The following is a 23,385-nucleotide window of genomic DNA, read 5'->3' as shown; positions in this document are numbered from 1 at the left end:
TAAAGGGCATTTTAAGATACAAATGGTGGGTTGAACCTGGTTTTGTGGCATGCTAAACCTCCCATTCAATGGCAATGTTAATTATAACATTGAAATGACAATATTACATGACAGGACCACAATACAAATAAATGGGAGAAAATATAGGACAAAGAAACAAACGATTAATAGCGAACAACAGGTACCTGGTTAAAAATTTAATACGCCAGACGCGCGCCACGTCCACACAAGACTAACCAGCGACCCCCAGATGAAAAAAGTTTGAAAGCTAAAACAAGTATAAAGCTGAAAAGCACTGATGACCAAAATCTCCAAAAAATTGTGACCAGTACGGCCAGGGTTATCCACCCGGGATAAGAACATCCTTATTATTTAGAATAATACATACTTTTGCAAACAGTAAATTTTATAAAATTACTATATAATAGATATATATGATTAAACTGAAGTGGTTACTAGCTACAGAATAAAAACGGATAAATTACAAAAATTCACAGCCTTGTTAGCTATAGCCAGTGTTACGCTCAAAGTGACGTCACATTTGGATAGCAAATGTTACCTTTAGACAAATTTAGCTTTTCTGATAATGGCAATTTTTTTTAAAGTATACTAAATACCTTTTTGATGTCGAACCCAAAATTTGTGTCCTTGCCTATACTTGAACAAGATCATTCTAAACGATGCACAATTAATCGTTTTATGCCATGGCATTGTCGGTTTTATCTTTAATCATGAGTTTTAATATTCCTTTGATTTCTTTCGTCTCTTTTAGAAAAAAACCAACAAATGCATAAATGTTTCAAAGGAAGCGATTATAATAATAGGAGATAATATCTCCCAGATCCACTAATGTCTGGGGTTTTAATTTTTCATTTGCTTTTACATTTGACTTATTTGTACGTTAATGTCCATGTACAATGAATAAAACAGATACCAAATTACAATCAAGCATAAGTTGAAAAGATACCTATCAAAATCACCATGACAAAAAATAATGACGACAATAAATAAAGGCAATAGTAGTATACCGCTGTTCAAAACTCGAAAATCCAGGGACAAAAAACCAAATCGGGGTAACAAACTAAAACTGAGAGAAACGCATTTAATATAAGAGGAGAACAACGACACAACATTAAAATGTAACACACACAGAAACGGACTAAGCATTAGACAAAATAAGACATAAGTATACGTACAACTTAAAAGCAAAGGAAAGACTTACCACTTCGAACTCGTCCAAATACCGGGATGAACGAAGGTGCCTTGGAAAGGGCAGATTATAATTTGCACGTAGCACCCGATGTGATGACAATGTTAGTACAAACCAAGTAAAAAGTATTAATCACATAGTGATGTACCATCGAGGATAAACAAAAGGCGATATTCTCACTCTAACAATTGAGACATATCTTCTACACAGATTAACAATGACAATCAACGAACTCCCAAAGGCGAATGTAAAACATACTTGTATTACCATTATTATTATTGCTATTCACGGTGGGCAACGTTGTCCTGCGAGAGAACGTTCTGTGCTGGTGATTCGTTCCTGACGGGTGCTGGTGACCATTGAAAAAATGTAAACAAAGACGAAAATGATGATTTTTGACAATTTCTGTAATAAAAAATGGAAGGAAACCGTTGAGATTTTTCAATTTTGTTTCTTATGGGTTCATAGGCAAACCATTAAAAATTTGACCCTCTAAACTGTTTCAGTAAGCGTAACACAAAACTCCTTATTTTCAGGAAATCTATAACTGCAAAAATAGAACAAAAATTTTCATGGAGTCTGCATTCTATACCCAAATCCAAAAGACAAAATTATTTTGTGAAAAACCAAGTGCAATTTAATAAAATTTTGCATTTTTTCAGTATTTTTATATCCTGATACTGTGCTGGTAGGTCCTGACATTGTGCTGGTGGGTCCTGATACGGTGCTGGTGATTTTGGGTAAAAAGTTTGTCATATTTGAAACAAATGTTACAAAATCAATAAAAATTTGGCTGATAGTTGTATTCAATCGAATCTGTGACTCCTATTTTTACTTTTGTGCATCCATTTGGCTGTTTTATAAGCTTTTTTTTTTTTTTAAATAATCGTAACTTGTATTCTATAAGTTATATTGCTTACGAATCAAAGATTATTATAACAAATGGGCAACATCTTCCGTCCAATATCAGATGAAAATATATCTTATAAGAGTAGTTTTATTTAAGATTTAAAATGCCCTTGAATTGACGATTCTTTACATGACATGTTAACTTAAACAGTTTTAAAAGGTGCTTAAAGTAAAGCGACAAGTGGGGGTCTTATATTGACGTTAAGGTTTGACTGGTTTATTTCAGTTAAATATGCGTTCCACACACCCCTCGTAACTCTATCCAACCAACCCTCCTCATTTCCTCATTCATTGGTACAGTGGTGTAACAACACAACAATTTATCACATAAAATAATAACATTAAGACACAAATTATTGAACAACGCATACTCGCAGCTACTGAACCGCATTTTCAACTAATACCGGTAGATAAACCAAGTTCTCTTAGATAAAAATCTCAATCGCACCGGGCAAAAAGTTCATATTTAAATGTTTGATAAAGCAGAACTTTAAAAGTGTGCAGTGAATCTTGTGCTCACAGCAGGTATTTCATATGTATAAATCAGACATTATATAGGCAATTGGAAGGGGTGGAGATTGCATGGAAGTTTACATAGGATAAAAAAAAATGATAGTTTGTTTTGTCTAAAGACTTTAAAAACTTCTTCGCATTAAATTCTACATAGTTTTCTTCTTGTCGTAAAGGTTAAATTCTCAACACAATCTCAATAAATTTGTTGGAAAGAACAGAACAAAGGAGACCTATAGTTGTTAACTTCTGTGTCATTTTGGTCTCTTGCGGAGAGTTAATTCATTGGCAATCATAAGCACATCTTCTTTTTTTTATATTTAAATCAAATTTTCATGGAGTTTGATTTACTTTTAAGCTTCAACCCTGGTGAGCCATGCTTATTGTCGGTATGCTGTTGCACTCATCGCATGTAAATTTTCATATTTCCAACTTTTTTGTCTGATTTATTTTACCCAATTCATACGTGATAGGATTGTTATCCTAGTAACCGGTGTTACCCATGTATACATTTAACATTAGTTAATAAAATCAACAATACTATATGTATGTGTGTGTCAGTTTTTTTAAGCAAAGCAAAACTACAAAAACTTCGAAAACAAGAGGGACTTTTTTTTTAATGTCATGATTATCTGTCGACTTCTAGAGCTATTAACTTTAGATGACAGGGAATTCAAACCCTGGTGACCCTGCTGTCTTTCATAATTATATTCATATAAAATTAAGAATGGAAATGGGGAATGTATCAAAGAGACAACAACCCGACCTTAGAACAGACAACAGCAGAAGGTCAACAATAGGTCTATCATATATAAACTGAGACTACTATAAGTCATTATCGATTTATCGGATAATGCGAGTCTCCGTATAGTTAGCCACGTTATTTTAACTTAATTTTAATTTAAAAACTCAAATACATTTTAACAAACAGTAGTCATGCATTGTCTTTCCTAGATTCACTCTTGAAAAATCATTTGGTAATATTTAATCAAGTAATTTCAGAGTACACCTTTTTGTTATTACGGACGCCAAGTCGATATATGTAGCTCACGCCGCCCCTCGACACAAGTTAGCTTAAAGCGATACGGGTTGATAGCAAATTATTTCAAATTAGTTGTGTTAAGTGTATAGATTTGTATTGTTACAGCTTATAACAGGGAGGGTATTCCGGTGTATTGCTATCGCCTAGATTTTCGTTTTTGGGTTTTAACCGATAAACATTACGTATACATTCATTTGGAATTATAAAATGCAAAACTTAAAAAATCTTATTTCTGTTAGTGTTATCTAGGTTATCTCGTCTTCATTCTCTGACAAATTCTAGTCCGGCCTTCCATAGAATAGTGAAATATTGTTTAAGTGTTCTATTTAACTTTCGAAATAGCTAACATAAGTTAGACAAAAAAATCAAGTTGAAAAAAAAACTTTAAAATACTTCAATTTTAGAATTTTTAAACTAATTCAAGCTTAATAATTTCACTGTGACCTCCCTCTCCCCAAATGAAAACACGTAAAAACACAATATTATAGACTAGTCATTGTTTTATTCAGCACTAAATTGTTTACAAAGACATCTGATTTTAGCTGCTGAAACCACATGATTCTAACGCGCAGATTCAAGGCTGATCTGAGTTTTTTGTTGTTACAAAAAAAAAACGTATATACAGTATCGTACAAATGCCAGAAAAACAATATTCAGGATGCTTAGATTACACTGAATTCATTATCTAAACTCATCTAAGAAGTGTTCAGACTGACCTGAATCTGAGTGTTTGCCTTGATCAACTTTGTTTGTATTGTATGTTTTGTTCAGTTCATTAATATATATTGATAACCGATATCAATAACGGTTTTTTATATCATTTTAAATGAGAAAATATAAAACAGTCAATTAAAAAAATACGGGTTATTTTGTTCATAATTGTTGTAAACAGATTCTCAATAATTTTATTATTATAAATAATAAAAAATCAAATAACAGCTAATTAGTCAATTACAGTTAAGCATCAATGATCTTGAATATTTGCCACTTTTGACTAAAATATAAAGGCACAGAACCAGGACATAGGAGCACAGAACCTGGACCGTTTTTCTAATCACCAGCACGACGTCAGAACAATTTCGTTTAGCGAACTTGCACGACTTTTGCAATAAAATATTGTTGTAATATGCTTTGCATGGTACTTATGACGTATCTGAGAAAAATCAAGCAACAAAACAGTTGTTTTACTACTGTTAATTTGCAGTTATATATGCAAAGCTAAATAAATATGCTGACTTCGCAAACGAAATATGATACATGCGGATTGTGTCCGTATCGATGTAGTGAATCTGTACAATTGTATCCGTATATTATAAATGGTCGATTGCAGAATAAATTTATATGTAAAGAATAAGGGCCACAAATTATGAATTATCAAGCAGGCAATATAATGCATTGTGAAACAATTGTATACTTGTACAACGTCTTGTTATTTCATCAAATGTTCCGAAAATGTTATTTCGAAAAAAAAAGAAACCTAAAAAATTGGTATTTTGTGCATGTGTACACTAGGAAGTTAGTAGTTGGGTCGAAACCTTGTTGAATCGAAGTCAGATTAATGTGTGACATGGCTTTCTGTGGTCTATTAAGGGCATACGATACAGTTTCGAACCTGTATTTACAAGTTGATGAAAATTTGCATATAGGCTATTTTTTTACCTGATTAAATCAAATATGTAATAAAAAATATACCTTCATGTGCTACTTTTTGAGTAAAATGAGGTCGAAATTTTGTATATTTGCTCAAAATTCAGATTTGTGTCCGTATTTTCTTTTTCGAAAGAAAGACATAACTTTTTTGTTTTAAAAGATAAACACAAATGGTTTTTTTGTTCAATAATCTGTAATTTCTGTATTTTATAAGTATCATTAAAAATTATGCAATTTTTATTCAGAAATAACTCATATTTAGCAAATGTTCATGATAAGAGGAAAAAACGTAATTTTTTGCTGCATGTTTATCAAAATTAAAAAAAATCCTCTATTTACAGTTTTATAAAATTTGGGTCACATAATCTCCTTGCCAAATGAAACAAATTGCCGTTTTAAAAAATAGGGGTCCATGCACTCGTTTTCAAATTAAATCAGTTTGAATGATTAAAATCAGTCGAAAAATGCATCTTTTCCCGATATGTCATAGTTTGACGTCGCGAAAATAACATTTTACGTTAGCAACGTCATTACCTCCCCTGTAACTGTATCGTATGCCCTTAAGTCTGGAATATGGTAGTTTCTATCTAATAGTTTGTTTCTAGATGTGTTGCATTGTCGTTTGGTTTTGGTTCCTCTTCAGTGTTTCTTTTGTTTCGTTGTTTTTCTCTTATAGTTGATGTGTTTCCCTCGGTTTAAGTTTAAATCTAGGATGTGTTTTCTCTCAATCGTTTTATGACTTTTGAACAGCGGTATACTACTGTTGCCTTTTTACTGTTACCAAGATAACTTGCATGATACAAATTGGCCTCAGCATGCCTTTCTTGTTCATATTCTAGTTTTGTTTTCAACATAAAATGTTCTTGTCCTAAACTTTCTCCGCCATTGATGCTAATCATAAATCCATTCAAATAGTAGATTTGACGGTCGCAAATGCAATTTTATTGGCGACGCGTAGCGGAGACAGTAAAACGGAGATTTGCGACCGTCAAATCAATATTGATGGTGGCAACTCTTCAACTACAGTACAGTAAAGTAGAATAGGCAATCAACAATTCACAAAACACAACATAATAAACTAATGACTGAGCAACACAAATCCCTTTAAGAATAGTAAGTATATAGTGCACATTAACAGGTATTTCCACATACCTTTATTTCACAACTCAGTAAAATCATGCTTAGAACTTAATTAGATTTTTGTTGTTGTTTTCATGTAATTTCTAATGCACAATTAAACATATAGTTTCAACTTAATTCATAAGAAATAAGCTTCTAAATATAGAAATACGAATGAATTGGTAATATATCAATAGATAACATGTCAAAATGGTAGATTACAAATATTTTGTGTCAGGTAAATTTGACAACAATTTATTTATTAGGATTTGTGCATTAATAGTTTGTTTTTCATTTTGCTACTTATTGTGAAGCGACATGAAGCCACTTTCATGATAAAGACTCAACTTTCTTCAATCTGGTTGAACAAGACTTTCGAAATGCAAGCTCAAAGTATTGTTTATTTACAGGCACAAAGAAAAACATCCTTACAAGTCTGACATTTTAGGGAAAAAGATATAACACTTAATAACCTGGCAATTTAGTACTGGAAACCATAGTTCAATTTCGTATTATCAATTATTATATATTATAAATTCATTAATATTATGTGTTTCTATCTTCATCACCAAAACGCTGCCATATAAAAAAAAAATGATACTACATCCAATGTAAATAATCTTAATATACGAATAACTACGCAGTTCTCCGTAGCGTAGCCCATAAATGTTTTACGCAACGTAAATAGTGCGATTCATTTTTAAAAAGTCTTTCATATATAAAGGTAAATAATATCTTAAATCATAAAACAGTTGATTACGTTTCAGTATTGGCATTTGTAAATATCAATCTAAAAATGGAGTGCAATGATTTAGAAGACCTATGGAGAAGCATAAGTACACATACAAGCAATTCTCTGTTAAAGAAACATTTATCTGAAGAGAAATACATAAATTTAAAGAAGCGTTCGACGAAATATGGAACAACGTTAGCTGATGTCATACGTTCAGGTAGGCAAGTAAATATATACTGCAACTGTTTTTGTCGAAAAAAAAAAAAAAAAAAAATAACCCATCAAAGATGATACATAATTAATATTTGAAACAGACTGAAAAAAACAGAAATTTCAAAAATTTAAAGGAAATTGCTATAAATTATAAGAAATGTAATAAGAAAAAAAAGGAAACATAAAACGCTTCATTGAATTAAAAGTATTACATCACGAGCGTTTTGACTTCAATACATTTTATATTGATTTTTAATGTTATCAATGCAATTGAATCATTCTGCTATAGACTCATGGAAATATCTTAAAATAGATTTAAATTATTTTAATATGTTCAATGATACGATCAAATAATATACAAACAAGGCAATGCGGTATGATCACCAACTCATCATAGAAAAGTATTTAGAACATTATTGTAAAAAATAGAATTGCTAACGTTATAAAATTTAGATATACTCATAATATTGTTGAACTAGGAATAGTATTACAATTTATAATATGTATATAAGTGAAAGTCTGCCCTCCTGGTTAGAAAAAATGCAATTCTATTAAACTGTGTATTTTCTTTCACTCATGCCAAAACAATTGTATCATGTTTGAACAAATATTGATTGTGTAGCTATATACTAGTTTATGAGAAAAAGATCATTCATTCAATAATTAATAAAAAAAAAACCACTGACCTTTAAAAGAGGGACGAAAGATATCTAAGGGACAGTCGAACTCATAAATCTAAAACAAACTGACAACGCCATGGCTAAAAATGAAAAAGACAAACAGAAAAACAATAGTAAACATGACACAACATAGAAAACCATAGAATAAACAACACGAACCCCACCAAAAACTAGGGTTGATCTCAGTGCTACACTATTCATGGATTATTAAACATGTTTAACGCAATCGATAAAATAATGTGATAACATTTTTGATATTTGTAAAACTTATTCATGCGGTCTACTTTTTAATGATAGAAAAATAGGTTAATTCATACCGACAATTTTATATCTGCCCTGTAAAGTAACCTTTCAACTGTGACGATATGAAGCATTTACAATTTTTATAGAATGAACGATAACATTAATGTTTCCTTTTCTATTTTTATTGCGATGCTAACAGCATTGACCGAAGCATGGAACCCTACAAATAGAACTATTCAATTCCGATAATTAAACGTATATGCTACAACTTCGCTTGTTGACTTTGTATTGACGTTTTCAAGCGTAAGATATATACGAAGGGCCATTCCGGTCATAAATGAGTTTGTCACACGTATTCTAGAGATTTACTTACATAGAGTTGCACTCAACAGTGTGTTCATGTTCCTAGAAGTGCGCGTAACAGTTTGTTGAAGTACTCATGAGTTAATTGTTTGTTTGTGCATTTAATCGCAATAGCCAATAAAATCGACATCCATTTCCCTGATAAATAGATTTACTAAATACGAATTATTCGTTTTCAAATCAAATACAATTATATAAATGTTTGCCAAAATGTGCAGGTTTTCGTTAACACAGATAAAAGTTAATCACACCCAAAGAATCAATTTAGTTCTGAAATTTTGTCTACTTGAACGCTATTTATTGAATGGCTGTTGTTCGAATATAAAATTTTGTAATAAAATGAACCCACTCTTCCGAATTTTTTGCAAAATATTTCTGTTTGAAGTTTATCATATTATAAATTTATAGCCTTTTAAAGAATTTGATACGGGGTTATATCGACATAGAGAATATATTGATATATTGATCAAGGACGCAGACCGCATTTGATATACTTCTCAAGGAAGTACCACATTATTTTTTGTATTGCATCTTCGTCCATTACATCCTGACTAAAACAAATAACAGATGTGAAGTAATCGTTATGTATTTCTTGACATATGCAGATAATAAAAACATCAACAATACAAAATATATATAAAAGTATCAAACAAACTACTATATTTCTCCACCAATTTTCTAAAATTATAATCTGAAAATCAACTAAAGGGAAATAAAAAAATTTCGGGCTGCATATACTTGCTGTATCAGTTGTCTCTCAATACAAAACAGTAATTTGACACCTAATTGTATATACTAACAGTTAATGGAAACGGTGAAGAATCCACAACAAAAAAATAACATATAAGTGAGAGGTTTAGCTAGCTATAAAACCAGGTTTAATCCACTGTTCTCTACATAAGAAAATGCCTCTATCGAGTCAGAATTATGACAGTTTTTATCCGTTTGATTGATGTGTATGATCTTTTGACTTTGCCATTTGACAAGAAACTTTCTTTTTTGAATTTCACCAGAGTTCAGTATTTTTGTGATTTTAATTTGTATCAATGTTTCGTTTTAGGTTGTAAAAACCTGGACAGCAAAGTTGGAGTATACGCATGTGATCCCGAAAGTTATAAAGTGTTTAAAGATCTCCTTGATCCAATCATATGCGATTATCACAGAGTGAAGGAAGTCAACCACCCTAAATGTGATTATGGCGACGTGGCCAAACTTAACTTTAGGAAGCTCGACGAGGCAGAAAATTATATCATATCAACTCGTGTTCGGATAGGGCGTTGTCATAAGGGATTTTCATTTCCACCTATATTAACAAATGTGGTAATTATAAAACTTGTTGTTTTGAAGTTTTTAAGAACACACAATACACATTGAATTGTGACTAATATTTTGATATTTTAAATCCATGAGGACTTCTGAAATTATTCAACAGTATAACATTAGTGACACATATTTATACGAAATGTTACAAAATGTCCATTCCCTTATTTGAATCATTCTTCGAAATGTGACCAATAATGACATACACAGAAACAATGTCCAGCAATCTTCAACAGTAAAATAAGTAGTACATTTTGACAGAAACGGTCGAAACAAAGCACACCCTTATTTCATGTTTTGAGTAAACATTTTGTTCAAAAATTATTTCTAGCAAAGAAAAGAAATGGAAGAAATTATAGTAAAAGCATTGAATACACTTGAAGGAGACTTAAAAGGTGCATACCATTCACTTGAATCAATGTCAAGAAATGAATATCAACAACTTGTGGACGATCACATTATGTTCAGAGATGACAATCAGTAAGTAGAGAAAAGATTTTTTTAATCGGAATTCGCTATGAAATATCATATAGCTTTTGATTGGTTGACGTAATTAGCCAATTGACGATTTTAAACAACTGCAAGCGTAACCAATACTCACGTTATATTACAATCGTTTAATTTTACATATTGTCCGCTAATAGACAAATTACCGGACGAGACTTGATTAGTAGCATCTACAACGATGATATCTGTGTATAGCTACACACAAATATCTGCTATTCCTTAGATGCAGTGTTGTAAGTGTAATTTTCAATTCAATTCATTAATTGAACTTAAAAATGACCTATTATTTAAATTGCTATTAGTCGTCAAAAGAAAGACCATGCTTTCCGTAATACATAGTGTTTTTTCTTATTCACCACTAACTAGTAGTTTTGTTGTTGAATTCTGAACGACTCAAATATGAAAAAGAAGATCAGGTATAATTGTTAATGAGACAACACTCCATAAAAGACTGAATAAACAGAAATTAACAGTTACAGGTCACCATACGTCCTTCTACAATGAACAAATCCCATACCTTTTAGTGAACGAAGTTTTTTTTCAGCATTCATCTAATTCTTCTGGATAATGAAACCGAACTAATAGTTACTATTTAGAAAAATAGATATAGTATACTACTTCAAAGGTATATATTTATTCGGAAAATACCCAAACGTAGTAAGGAATATGACAGTTTATTATCAATAGTTCGTTGATCGATAAAATCTAACATTTGATTCTGTCAATCTTTAGTGACTTCCCCTTTTTCAATTATCTTTAAAGGTCGGTAATTTAGTTGATAATTATATATATTCCTAGTATTTGCTTTCACCAAAATTGTCCAATTCCAATGATTATCAATAAGGACAATAAGTTGTACAATTAAAGTGAACTAAATCAAGGTTTATAGTAAAGATTATATATTGATCTGAGCGTCACTGGTGAGTCTCGTCTAGACGAAACGCACGTCTGGCGTATTGAATTATAATCCTGGTACTTTTCATAACTATTATTATCATTTTTTTTATTTTCATAGCCGGAATGCAGAGACATTTTTTTTACTTTCAATACAAAGACAATAACAATCAAAACCAAGGAGTAAACAAAGACTCACAAAACCAAAGACATTTTACATCAACAGTTATAAATAATAATTAAGAAACAAAACGAACTCCACTAAAAACCGGAAGTGAAATCAAGTACTCCGGAAGGGTAAGCATTTCCTGCAACGTATATGGCACCGGTCGTGTTATTTCTTTGTTCAGTTCGGTAATGATGGAAGGTTCTTATGACTGAGGAAGAATATCAGTTACTTTTGTCATAACGGCCAATCAGCTCATGATGGCGACCGTAAAATTTCTTGAGTGATGACCTTTATATGATGGTTCATAGCCCTGTCTTAGCAACTTTTGAGAAAGCAGTACTCCTCGTTCAACAAAATCAACGTACTTTGAGCTAGCTTTAGAGTAATGTATCAATTGAGACACATATATTCCATATGCTGGTGCCTTAATGAATTGCATGTAAAGATTTTTTTCCTTAAAAAAGGAGTTCAGTCAAAAACATTCAAAATAAAGTCTATATCATTGCTTTTAGCTGTTTGCTCTGGGGAAGGTATCTGAAATTGTCATGATTGAATTTGAAGATATAATAAACAATGTATGAAAATTTCAAATTATCCCTTTACATTGTAGTAATTTTACAAAATATTTATGTAAACAAATTAACTAAAAAATAAAGATTGTATAAAGAAAAAGAAAACTTTGAATACAATAAATGTTGAACGTGCAAACATAATGCTTTTAAGATACACTTCAATTATTCTAAAACAAACGCTGAGGGAGTATCATGAGTTCTAAAAGGGCTAAACAATCAGCAATTGGATAATCTAAGCTAGATACTTACATGTGCTGTCGGACTAGAAAAACATATTGATCGTGTAATCTTAATATCCATAATATTCACGTGACTTTTTTTTTAAAATTTGTAGTACACTTAGAGATGCTGGAGGATATGACGGATGGCCAGTAGGTCGAGGTGTATATTTGAATAACAAAAAAACTTTCATTGTATGGGTAAACGAAGGTGATCATCTGCGATTTATTTCAATGGAAAAAGGAAGTGACCTATCTTCTGTATATAAAAGGTTAATCTTTGTAAGTTCTATCTTAAAGGGGCACTAGCTGTCAAATACATGTTCACCAATTAGATTGAATTCTAATATTTTATTTATAACAATCTAAAACATTTTCCCAAACCATCAAAAGTATAGAATAAACAATTTACAGGCCAGGGTCTCAATAAGATTTAGCTTCGTTTCATGTGAATTTTAGCAATGACGCCATCTAATTAAATTTCGAGTTGACCTTTCTATGACGATATGAGCGACGTAAACATAAACATAGATAAAAATAAAAAAGATTAAGCAACTCGTGCCGTTGGATTTTTATAGGTCTACTAAATTTTGTAATATAGATTAAAAATGTATGTTAACGTCGTTTTTTTCTAAATAAGAATGATTTTTTTGTGGATCGAATCAGTCAATCAAATTATTTACCTTTGTTTCACTTTCAATACTGACATTCTTTTTCTTTTGATAACCGTACACGGACAATGCATGCGTTATTCTACCTCTTTCTACGGGGTCAAATTGGAGTTTACATGGATACAGATTTAATGAGGTCGAGTTATTCACTTGCAAGTGAATAATTCGTTATCAACTTTTATTAGCTTAATTTGAATATATTGAACCAATTTAGCTGCTAAAAGTGAATTATTATTTCACTATTTCACTTTCATTAATGATTGAACAAAAAAAAATCATAATTTAGATTTTTAGATACCTCGTAACTAGTGACCCTTTAATGGTATGATAAATGATTGATGCATTCTTAACGTCTAACATCAATTATGCCATGCCTTTGTAGAAAGATCCGAATAATAAACGTGTATGCAATATTTGTTGTTCACGCTAGCATGAAATGTTATCAGTTATTTCGTTTAGAAATATGTGTGTTCATTGATGCTATGCATTTTCAAAGAAAATTTGTCAAACATCTTACAAAATATTAGAAATTATTATAAATTAAGGAATGTATCTCCCTCATGCAAAGCTCTGATTCCTTTCACATATTTGGCTATACTTTTTGGATCTTTTGGATTATAGCTCTTCATCTTTTATATAAGCTTTGGATTTCAAATATTTTGGCCACGAGCATCACTGAAGAGACATGTATTGTCGAAATGCGCATCTGGTGCAAGAAAATTGGTACCGTTAATTTTATTACAAAGCGAGGGTTTAAGAGAGTGCGATAAATTAAATAATGTTTAGGTATTACAATTTATTTTTAGATTGAATATCATGTCATTTGTATCTTATAAAGCTTATCAAAACAACATGTTTTAAGCACTATAACGGCAATATAAGTTTAAAATTGAACTTTTACATTATCAGTTGACATGGTATTGAGAGGACATAAGCGAAATGTTATTATTGAAAGTAATTTTGAGAACATATATTAAGCAATAACATGGTGGGCTAGTTATTCAACAAAAAAATCATGATAAAAAGCAAAACCATGGTAAAAAAATAATTGTTTATATGCTTTCGTAAATAATTTACTTCTGACACTGCGAAGAACTATGTATTACAGAACGACGAATATAAAATAGTTTCACTCCTTTGCACATAAAACGTTTTTATATATTAGTGGTTCTGACCTGGAACCAATTTTCTTTATGTAATTGTTGGGTAAATAACAGTCAAGACTAGCAATAATGCATGTATTGACATAAAATAAAGGCACATTATTGTAATGGAAGAGTGTATAGTGTGCTATAGAAATCTTTAGCGATGTATTTCGAAGTCTTGATAAATAACCCTTCCTTTTTAGTAGATGAAAATACGAATACCGACAAAATTGATTAAAATGAAATATTAATAAACTTTAAGAAAAAAAAAAGAAAAAAAAGGACGACAAATTGTGCGTCTTTTATTTGAATGAGCCTTTGGAATAAAACAAGCTTCTCCAATCGAATAACATTACAATTTTGAAAAATCGTTATATGAGATTGCACTCTAACAATTAGCAAACGAACAGTGGCATATGAATTATAGACCCTGAGATGAATATTGAAATAATTGTTCACAAGGCAAGATCCTTAGAGAGGGTAAAAGTCGCCCGCCTTGCGAATTCACACAAACTAATCTATGCATTTACCCTTTCGAATAAATAACATATGGTATATGCCTAATCAAACTATTTAAATTGATTATGATACGTTGCATTTTATATTTTAACAATAATTGAAAATATAATTTATTGGTGAAAATTGTAAATGTTTCTATGAATCAAAATCATGTTATACTATACTAAGTCTTGTAATTACAGGCTTTACAACAAGTTGAAATGAAAGTTGAATTTGCTTATGATGATAAAAGAGGTTTTCTTTCAAATTGTCCTTCAAACCTTGGAACATGTTTGAGAGCCAGTGTTCATCTCAAAATGCCAGAATTAGAAAGATGTCAAGAAATATTAAATGATATATGTGACAGACACAATCTGCAACTTAGAGGTATGAAACAATTTTATAATTCCAGATAAAAAGTAAAATCACAAAAAAAAACTGAACTGGGAGCAGAATTCAAAAATAAAAGTCCTTAACCTAATGACAAAATTAAAAGCTAAAATACATCAAACGTATGGATAACAACTGTCATATTCCTGACTTGGTACAGGCATTTCCTAATGTAGAAAATGGTAGATTGAGCCTTGTTTTATATCAATCTAAACCTCTCACTTGTATGACAGTAGAATCAAATTCCATTACATTCACAACGATGCGTGAACGAAAGAAACAGACACAATAGATAAAAATGTCAAAAATAGGGGTACAACAGTCATCATTATGTTATAATCTCAACCACTATAAAAACAATCAAATATGAAACAAAGTAGCAATAATGGTATAAATTAGACTGTTGCTTTTAGTAATAACTCGTTTGTTATTATGTAGGGCTTTGCCTGGTTTTGACATAACACGTTCCTTTTTTTTAAAAGGTAAATCATGTTTTTTAATAGTTTTTCACATTTGTTAGTGGATACATCAAATACCGGTACCTTATCCCGGCCTCGTTAACCGTTAGTATATCATAAATTTTGTTAGTACTTGTAAGTTTAATTTGTCTGTAAAACATACATTTTAAATTATAATATTATCCAACATAACTCAACTTTATAATTACGTAATTTTCATCCGTATTTGACCTTTACTTTTACATCCTCATTATTGGATACAATCTACCTGACACATATTGCTCGTTTAGAAAAATCGTGCATGTGTTTTAGTGTGATCAAATAATCGTAACCTGCCATGATTGAAGGATAATATAGTTTATGTGTTAATCTTTTCGCTTTTGGATTATTATATGTTTATTATTATCGAAATATGAATTTATTGTCTTTCCCCAAATATGTACCTTATTGTGTTTTGAATTAAAGTTTTAGAATATGTGTAATTTAAGGGTTTTTCTTTTACGGCCGCTGAGGTGCCAATTTTTATTTTGCATTTGTAGTATTTCATTTTAAAGATACTTGAGTAAATATTTTCTACGTTATGTTTCGAAACTATATATGAATATTATGCCTACATATTTTATAATCTAACAGTTTAAAAGAATTTTTGAAATTTGCGAATTACATTACTTTTACGTTTTTTTACACATCTGTTAACTTCAAAATATAATTCAAATTCTTTTTTGAAGATGTTGTATGTGTCGGTTGATTTTGTTCTTTGTTTCGACGTGTAAAATGATTTGTAAATTGAGAAACCTATTAGAGTTATCATAAGATTTATGTCATTATTATGTCAGTCTCCTATTCTATATCCAAAGACTATATCTATTAAGTTTATTTTCTTACAGAAGTTTATGATATTCATTTTTTCTGTTATTTTATTCCACAAGTCTTTTAAAAATTCACAATCGATAAAAAATGTTGATAATTGTCTGTGCATTTGCATAAAGCACACTCTGACATATTAGATATTTTCCATTTGAAAAGTTTTTCTGTGTTCGGCAATATATAGCTAAATAATTTCCATTTATAAACTTTAAGTTTGTTTGTGAATATTTCTTTGCTTGTAAATGATAAGGAGTGTATAATTTGTAATGGTTTTACGCCTTATATTCTTTGCCATTTTATAATTCCAATGTTTGGAGTTATTTTGTTTTTTTATAAAATATTGATAGACGGTTTAGTTATCAAGATCTGCTACATTTATTTCTGTTTCTTTCATTCTGATTATTGTTTTGTTAATACTAACTCGGGTTTTAACAGATTTATTTGTTTTCAGGATATCTATTCAACATTTTGGAATAGATTTTTTTTAGTATTGATAGTTCGGCTATCCAGTTTTTTTTTATTTCTAACTTACGCAGTATTGTCTTTTCATTGATTTGACCGTTTTCGTCAATAATTTCATTAATATAGATTATATTGCTTCTGTAATGGTTTATTTTTTATTTTTATGTTTGTATTACCCCATATAATTTCTTTGCGCATTTCTCTAAAGTTAGTGGGTGATTTAGTTTGACCTCCACCTTTCCGTATCCAGCATTTTACAATTTCCAGATAAAATTCTGGTAATTCAGTTGTAATTTTAAGTGGTTTAAAACTTTAAAGTTCTAAATTCATTTTGAAGATAAAGACATAACACGTTTCTGCTACATACGAAACATCCATTGCGCATAAAGTTTTAGTGTTAAAAAGTACCTTCCACTATCTTTCATCTTCAAGATCTTTAACATGTTTAAATTGCTAAAACAATTTAGGAATAGGAAAGTTTTTTCCATTCGTTTCATATGTTGATGACTTTAATTTTGACTGTGTTGGGAAATTTTCCGCCTTGAATTTTCCTGTAGTTAGGACTTATCGTTATTTTTTTTTAATTTTCCTTCAAATGTCAAAATATTTTATTTCAAATTTATAAGTAAAATATGTAATTTGTAAGCTGAAGATTTTTCTTTGTCTATCGTAAATGTTATGATATTTTTCTTGTATGCATGTTCAAATGTTTTGAATTTCCATTTTATATGAGATTTGCACTTAATACCGATATCAACAAGCAAGTTACCATGCGCTGTTACCTTTGAGATAACAAAAACATCCATTCACTTTTACGACATCCTTTGAACTTGAGTGTTTGTATGTTTTTAAGGTGTGAATGGCGAACATACTGAAAGTGCTGAAGCTGTTTACGATGTATCAAACAAACGACGCCTTGGTCTAACTGAATACCAAGCTGTCTGCGAAATGTACAATGGTGTAGAAGAACTAATAAAAACCGAACAACAGTTGGAAGAAAAGTAATGTGACATGTCTGTTTGATTAAAAATAGGAGAATTGATAGAAGCCGGATAAGGCGACAACTATCCATTAATGTTTTTGTTTTTGCATTTGTCTTTCTTAAAGATTCCGTTTAACGCTGTGCCTTTTCATTACGTTTTTGGTATAATATATATCATTGTTCGTCTATTTATATTTCGGCAAAATATTAGATATTTTTAATCTGTTGGATTTTGGGCCGTCCTTGTCGTTGCTTGGAACATATTTTCCCATATTTGTAATTATAATGTACATATCGTTAGAATATATGTTACAATTCAAACTAGATTGATTCTTTTATTATCATACGAAAAGACATTTTCGAAACTATATTTTTTCGATATAAACGTGTGATAAGTTTTATATCCAGAATATATATTGCAAAAATCTACCAGAGAACGCTTACAAAGCAACTGAACATTTTCTAACAAAGCGCTCTTTTTTCGTTAATTTCCGTTGATTTTTTTTTTATAGCAAAGTAACACCTCAATTCCATCGCACACATTAAAAGAATAGACATATCTTTGTGTCAGTATTAATAAAAAAGTAAAATCACAAAAATACTGAACTTAGAGGAAAATCTAATTTGAAAGTCTCAAATCACATGGCAAAATCAAATAACAAAACACATAAAAAAAGAAATATCTTTGTAAAGCCTTACTGTTACATACATAAGTAGTTGGCAAAACCTTTTTGGAAACTTTTGTCTTGTTGTTATTTCCCCATTTTAACTATTTTGATTCGAGCGTTACTGATGAGTCTTTTTTTTTATATTAAAGAAATGTAGGTCTTGCACACATACCTAATTTCGAGATTAGAATTTTGATCCACAAGTGCGAGTCGTATCAACATGACTAACCGAAGCCTAATCTGACTGTTTTACAAATTTACAAAATACGACTTCGATCAGCATTTTGATACACAACTGGACCCAAGTTACAATGAAAGACCAAAGCACCTATTGTTATTTCATCATCTCTTTAAAGTTGACTATGTCGTTAATTGTCAAGGACTCTCGTAACTAAAATACAGCACTTAGTTTTAGAGGAAGGAAAATAAATCAAATAAAGACTTCTGTCGCAGTTCTTGGATGGCCAGCATTGCCTGCCAAAACATTTTATGATTTTTATTTCTAATAATTACAACTGTCTTGTTTTGGGTCAGCATTGCCTGCCAAAACATTTTATGATTTTTATTTCTTATAATTACAACTGTCTTGTTTTGGGTCAGCATTGCCTGCCAAAACATTTTATTATTTCATATAATTACAACTGTCCTGTTATGGGTCAGCATTGCCTGCAAAACGGTTATTATCTTTATTTCACACAATTTCGCCGTATCTTGTTTTGGGTCAGTATTGCCTGCTAAAACGTTTAGGATCTTTATTTCATACGATTGTGTCTTTATTGCCGTCATCCTGCCGGTGCTGTCTTTACACATTGTTCAGACTGTCAATGCGATCATTCGATAGGCTACCTTTAAATTGTGTTTTAATTTTATGGCCTGTTTGTTTACATGCATTGTTCGTAAATCATGATATGGTTTTTAATGTTGCCTATCTAATTCATATTAATTATTCAAATTATATATATAAAAAGACTTGATGGTTTATTCCATTGTTGTACTAAATGCTATGGTCTTTAGAGGTAAATCCATCACAAACCAAAGTTTTATATTTAACTGAACTGGTTATTATTTACTAAATTGTTTTTTTTTTCTTTTCGTTTGGCATTTTTGGTTTAATGTTTAACGTATGTGTCAAAAGCTATAAATATTTTCTCGGTTAAACTTACATCTTTTAACTTTCGTCGCAATTAAGGTACAGTTTAATTATATGAAACAATATTATATTTTTCATTTTACAACTTTATTTACTACCATACAATATAAACCTTTTAAATGTATTACGAAAATTATTTCTATAGTCTCTATCAATTCGGATCACAACAAATATAACTGAGAGTTAAAAAAAAAGAAGGTTTATAATAGATACTTATTTGCTTATTTCAATTTAAAACTTTTTCCCTATGAACTTCAAACCGCCACATTATGTATGTATGCGCCTGTCCCAAGTTAGGAGCCTGTAGTTCAGTGGTTTCGTTGGTATATGTGTTACATTTTGTTTTTCGTTCATTTTTTATATGAATAAGGACGTTAGTTTTCTCGTTTAAATTGTTTTACATGGTCATCTTGGGGCCTTTTAAAGCTGACTATGCGATATGGGCTTTGTTCATTGTTGAAGGCCGTGCGGTGACCTATAGTGGTTAATTTCTGTGTCATTTTGGTTTCTTGTAGTGAACTGTCTCATTGGCAATCATACCACATCTTCTTTTTTTATATTTATACAATTTCGATTGAAAAATGTCAAGTGTAGTATGAGAATCATTTGCTCATGATTCCATACAGAAATAGTCAGATACAAAGCTTCGTTTTAAAAAGGATCCAGGGCTTCGTAAAATGTACTTTAGTTTTGTTTGAATTTTTTAGATTAAAGATACAGTTTCGATTAATTAATGAAATAGTTGTTTGTACTAAATTATTAGAGGATTTTATTCTTAAATGTCTGGATGTACGAAGAAATATGAATTCTGGAACATACTTAACGACGATTCTATTGTAATTTTATTGCTGTGATCCTGACCGGAATAAAATTTACACCTTTGTTCATTTTTTACCAGTAAGAGAAAATTGAAAAGTAATATCTTGGTATATGTTATTATGAAGTTTTAATATTTCTGCTAAATGTGGAAAAGTTTTACATAATAAAATGATATTTGTTTGGTGAACATGTATGTGACTGTTATGCTTGTAAATTTTTTCAAGTCATATATAAATTGTATTCACGTCGCCAGAGTCCTCGGGTGGGGGGTCCACTCTTTCAGCCTTAGAGTGGATTTCGGATCCACTCTTTCAGCCTAAGAGTGGATTGGTGGCAGATTTTTCTCCCCACCTTTGCTATTTTTTGTCATTTATTCAATTGATATGATATTAGTTGATGTAATTTCGTATTAATTATGTATTATTATTTCATATTAAATATGAACTTTTATGTCAAATGTTTTATTTGCAAAATGTATTTTTTGCATTTTATGATTTTGAATAAATGACCTTTTTTCGTCAGTTTAGTTTTTATATCATATAGCAAATCAAGCTCAGACTCTGGCATGTGTATACATAGTATGTTTCTGGTATCTAGCTGTCTGTCTTAAAACTAATTTTATTTGCTAATTGAAAATTAAGCGGAATAAAATAATTTAAGACAGCAGAGAAGATAATTCTGTTTTAATTGGTTTATTAACATAGATGTATTACATCTATGTTATTACTAACCGACTTAAACAAAAGGCGAGCTATTAATACTCTGAATGTATGATGTCTCTAGTCTGGTCAAAGGGTCAGGGTGTCCTACTTAATTAAACTATAAATTGTAGAAATTAGATAACATGTTTCCACGTGCAGAGAAATTTCACTTATGACCAATGCATGATTGGATTTCATCTTTCTTATTGGTCAATGATCTTGCGGGTCAGCACGAGTTCACGTGTAAGTGCATTATGGTCACTTCCTTTTATCATCAGCATTTGATGTGTAAACTTGTGATTCTTATCAAACAATTTGTTCAAAATTCCCACCCTCATACCTCCCTTTTGTTATCTATTGAAGTAGATATGTATATATGTTTATTTATTGGGGCACCTTTGCTATTCTTTGTCATTTATTCAATTGATATGATATTAGTTGATGTAATTTCGTATTAATTATGTATTATTATTTCATATTAAATATGAACTTTTATGTCAAATGTTTTATTTGCAAAATGTATTTTTTGCATTTTATGATTTTGAATAAATGACCTTTTTTCGTCAGTTTAGTTTTTATATCATATAGCAAATCAAGCTCAGACTCTGGCATGTGTATACATAGTATGTTTCTGGTATCTAGCTGTCTGTCTTAAAAAATATTATGTATTTCAAACCTTTAAACAGAAGATTTTTCGATATGCAAGGTTGTGAAATAATGTTGGGAATTAAGGGTTTACTAAGCAAACCATTTGATATAATGAATTCCGGGAACGGGAGAAGAGTGAAACCTGAAACTCGAAATAATAGAGTTCAGTATAATTAAAAGATCTTTATATTAACTGCTTATGACTTGAATTTGACCAATACTTACTGGATTGCACTAGCAATATATTGTCATGATGCTTTTAAGATTGATATACAGCTAAAATTTGAAACACAAGCTATACAGATATGGGATTTCTATATTTATGATGATTCAGTGTTTATACTGAACAGCCTCCTTAACACCTGTTTAATTTCCGGTATTCTCCAAGCATCGATGAAAGGATTTGATAATGAGTTGATCAGAAATGGGAATAAAAGTAAAATTCGAATATGTAAGGTGTTGTCAAAACTACAGTTTGGAAGGTAATAATGATAGTTGCAAAAAAAGCTCGGATCTCCCAAGGATTTTGTAATTGTGTAGTGACATCAATAGATATTGCCACATCTTTGGTGTTACTTTTCAAATCATGCATAATGATTTGGCCTTGTATTTATGTTTCTTTTTTTATCTACTAGTAAATCACATCCGAAATGAATGACAGACGGACATATATACAAAACTGAATGAATAATTGAAATCAAGATATTTGCGTTATAACGCAAATGTTTGCGTTATATCGCAAAGGTTTGCGTTATAACGCAAACATAGGAAGAAAAAAAAGTGTGACGCGAATACGCTTCCGTAGTACTGACTCGTTTCAAATATGTCATAATATTAACATGACAGAGAGTTTTGTTTCGGAATATTTTAGATAAATATACAAAAATCAAATTTTAGACAATGTACCCTCCTAAGCCTGGAAATGGCATATAACGGCGATTTTCTCACAATGACATTCTACCTCCATAAGCCTGGATATGTCGTGGCTGGTCACATATAAGGACACAGTTTTTAATGATTGAAAATGTAACAACTTTGAATTGTCATGAATGACAACTCAATTTGCTTTTGAGAAAAACAAAATCTGATAGCTATACAAATCTTTCTTTTTTCTACTTTTTTATATTTCCTATGTACAATCCTTCCAAAATCTAATAAGAAACACTGCACAATCTGTAGCTTGCATTTCCTATAATCATCTCCTAAGTAGAGGGTTGTTTCTCAGAAGGAAGCTATCAAACTAGAGTTTCAAATGTCCTATTTAATCAGAATTATTACAGGGTTTCACCATGCACAATCAGATCTTGCTACAATGTAACCCTATCATAACACATAAATACACCCCGGTTGTTTAACAGGGATGTGCTACTTAGTTGTGTATCTTTTTGTCATTTTTTTTTTGCAATAGTGTTATCAGTTTATTTCTGACTTACATGTATGCCATTAAAGAGGGGCGAAAGATACCAAAGGGACAGTCAAACTCATAAATCTAAAACAAACTGACAACGCCATGGCTAAAAATGAAAAAGACAAACAGAAAAACAATAGTACACATGACACAACATAGAAAACTA

General features: G+C 30.6%; 1 protein-coding gene across 1 annotated transcript; it reads left to right on the top strand.

Annotated features, from left to right (window-relative positions):
• Positions 1–7,133: 7,133 nt before the first annotated feature.
• LOC143047741 (arginine kinase-like) lies at positions 7,134–21,729 on the top strand. The gene is made up of 6 exons (XM_076220973.1): positions 7,134–7,390; positions 9,733–9,992; positions 10,324–10,472; positions 12,469–12,634; positions 14,870–15,053; positions 17,697–21,729. Exons 1-6 carry the CDS (start codon positions 7,237–7,239, stop codon positions 17,846–17,848), a joined length of 1,065 nt encoding a protein of 354 aa, XP_076077088.1. The 5' UTR covers positions 7,134–7,236; the 3' UTR covers positions 17,849–21,729.
• Positions 21,730–23,385: the final 1,656 nt, after the last annotated feature.

The sequence above is a fragment of the Mytilus galloprovincialis genome, chromosome 10 (assembly GCF_965363235.1).
Source record: "Mytilus galloprovincialis chromosome 10, xbMytGall1.hap1.1, whole genome shotgun sequence".
Taxonomy (NCBI): domain Eukaryota; kingdom Metazoa; phylum Mollusca; class Bivalvia; order Mytilida; family Mytilidae; genus Mytilus; species Mytilus galloprovincialis.
Note: the sequence above shows the minus strand (reverse complement) of the source record. Positions and strands in the feature narration are given on the sequence as shown.

Bases quoted from the DNA above. Each gene is read 5' to 3' on its own strand.
- LOC143047741 (XM_076220973.1), top strand. From the start codon at position 7,237: ATGGAGTGCAATGATTTAGAAGACCTATGGAGAAGCATAAGTACACAT. The intron at 9,993-10,323 runs GTAATTATAAAA...AATTATTTCTAG, and splicing joins CACCTATATTAACAAATGTG to CAAAGAAAAGAAATGGAAGA. The intron at 10,473-12,468 runs GTAAGTAGAGAA...TAAAATTTGTAG, and splicing joins ATGTTCAGAGATGACAATCA to TACACTTAGAGATGCTGGAG.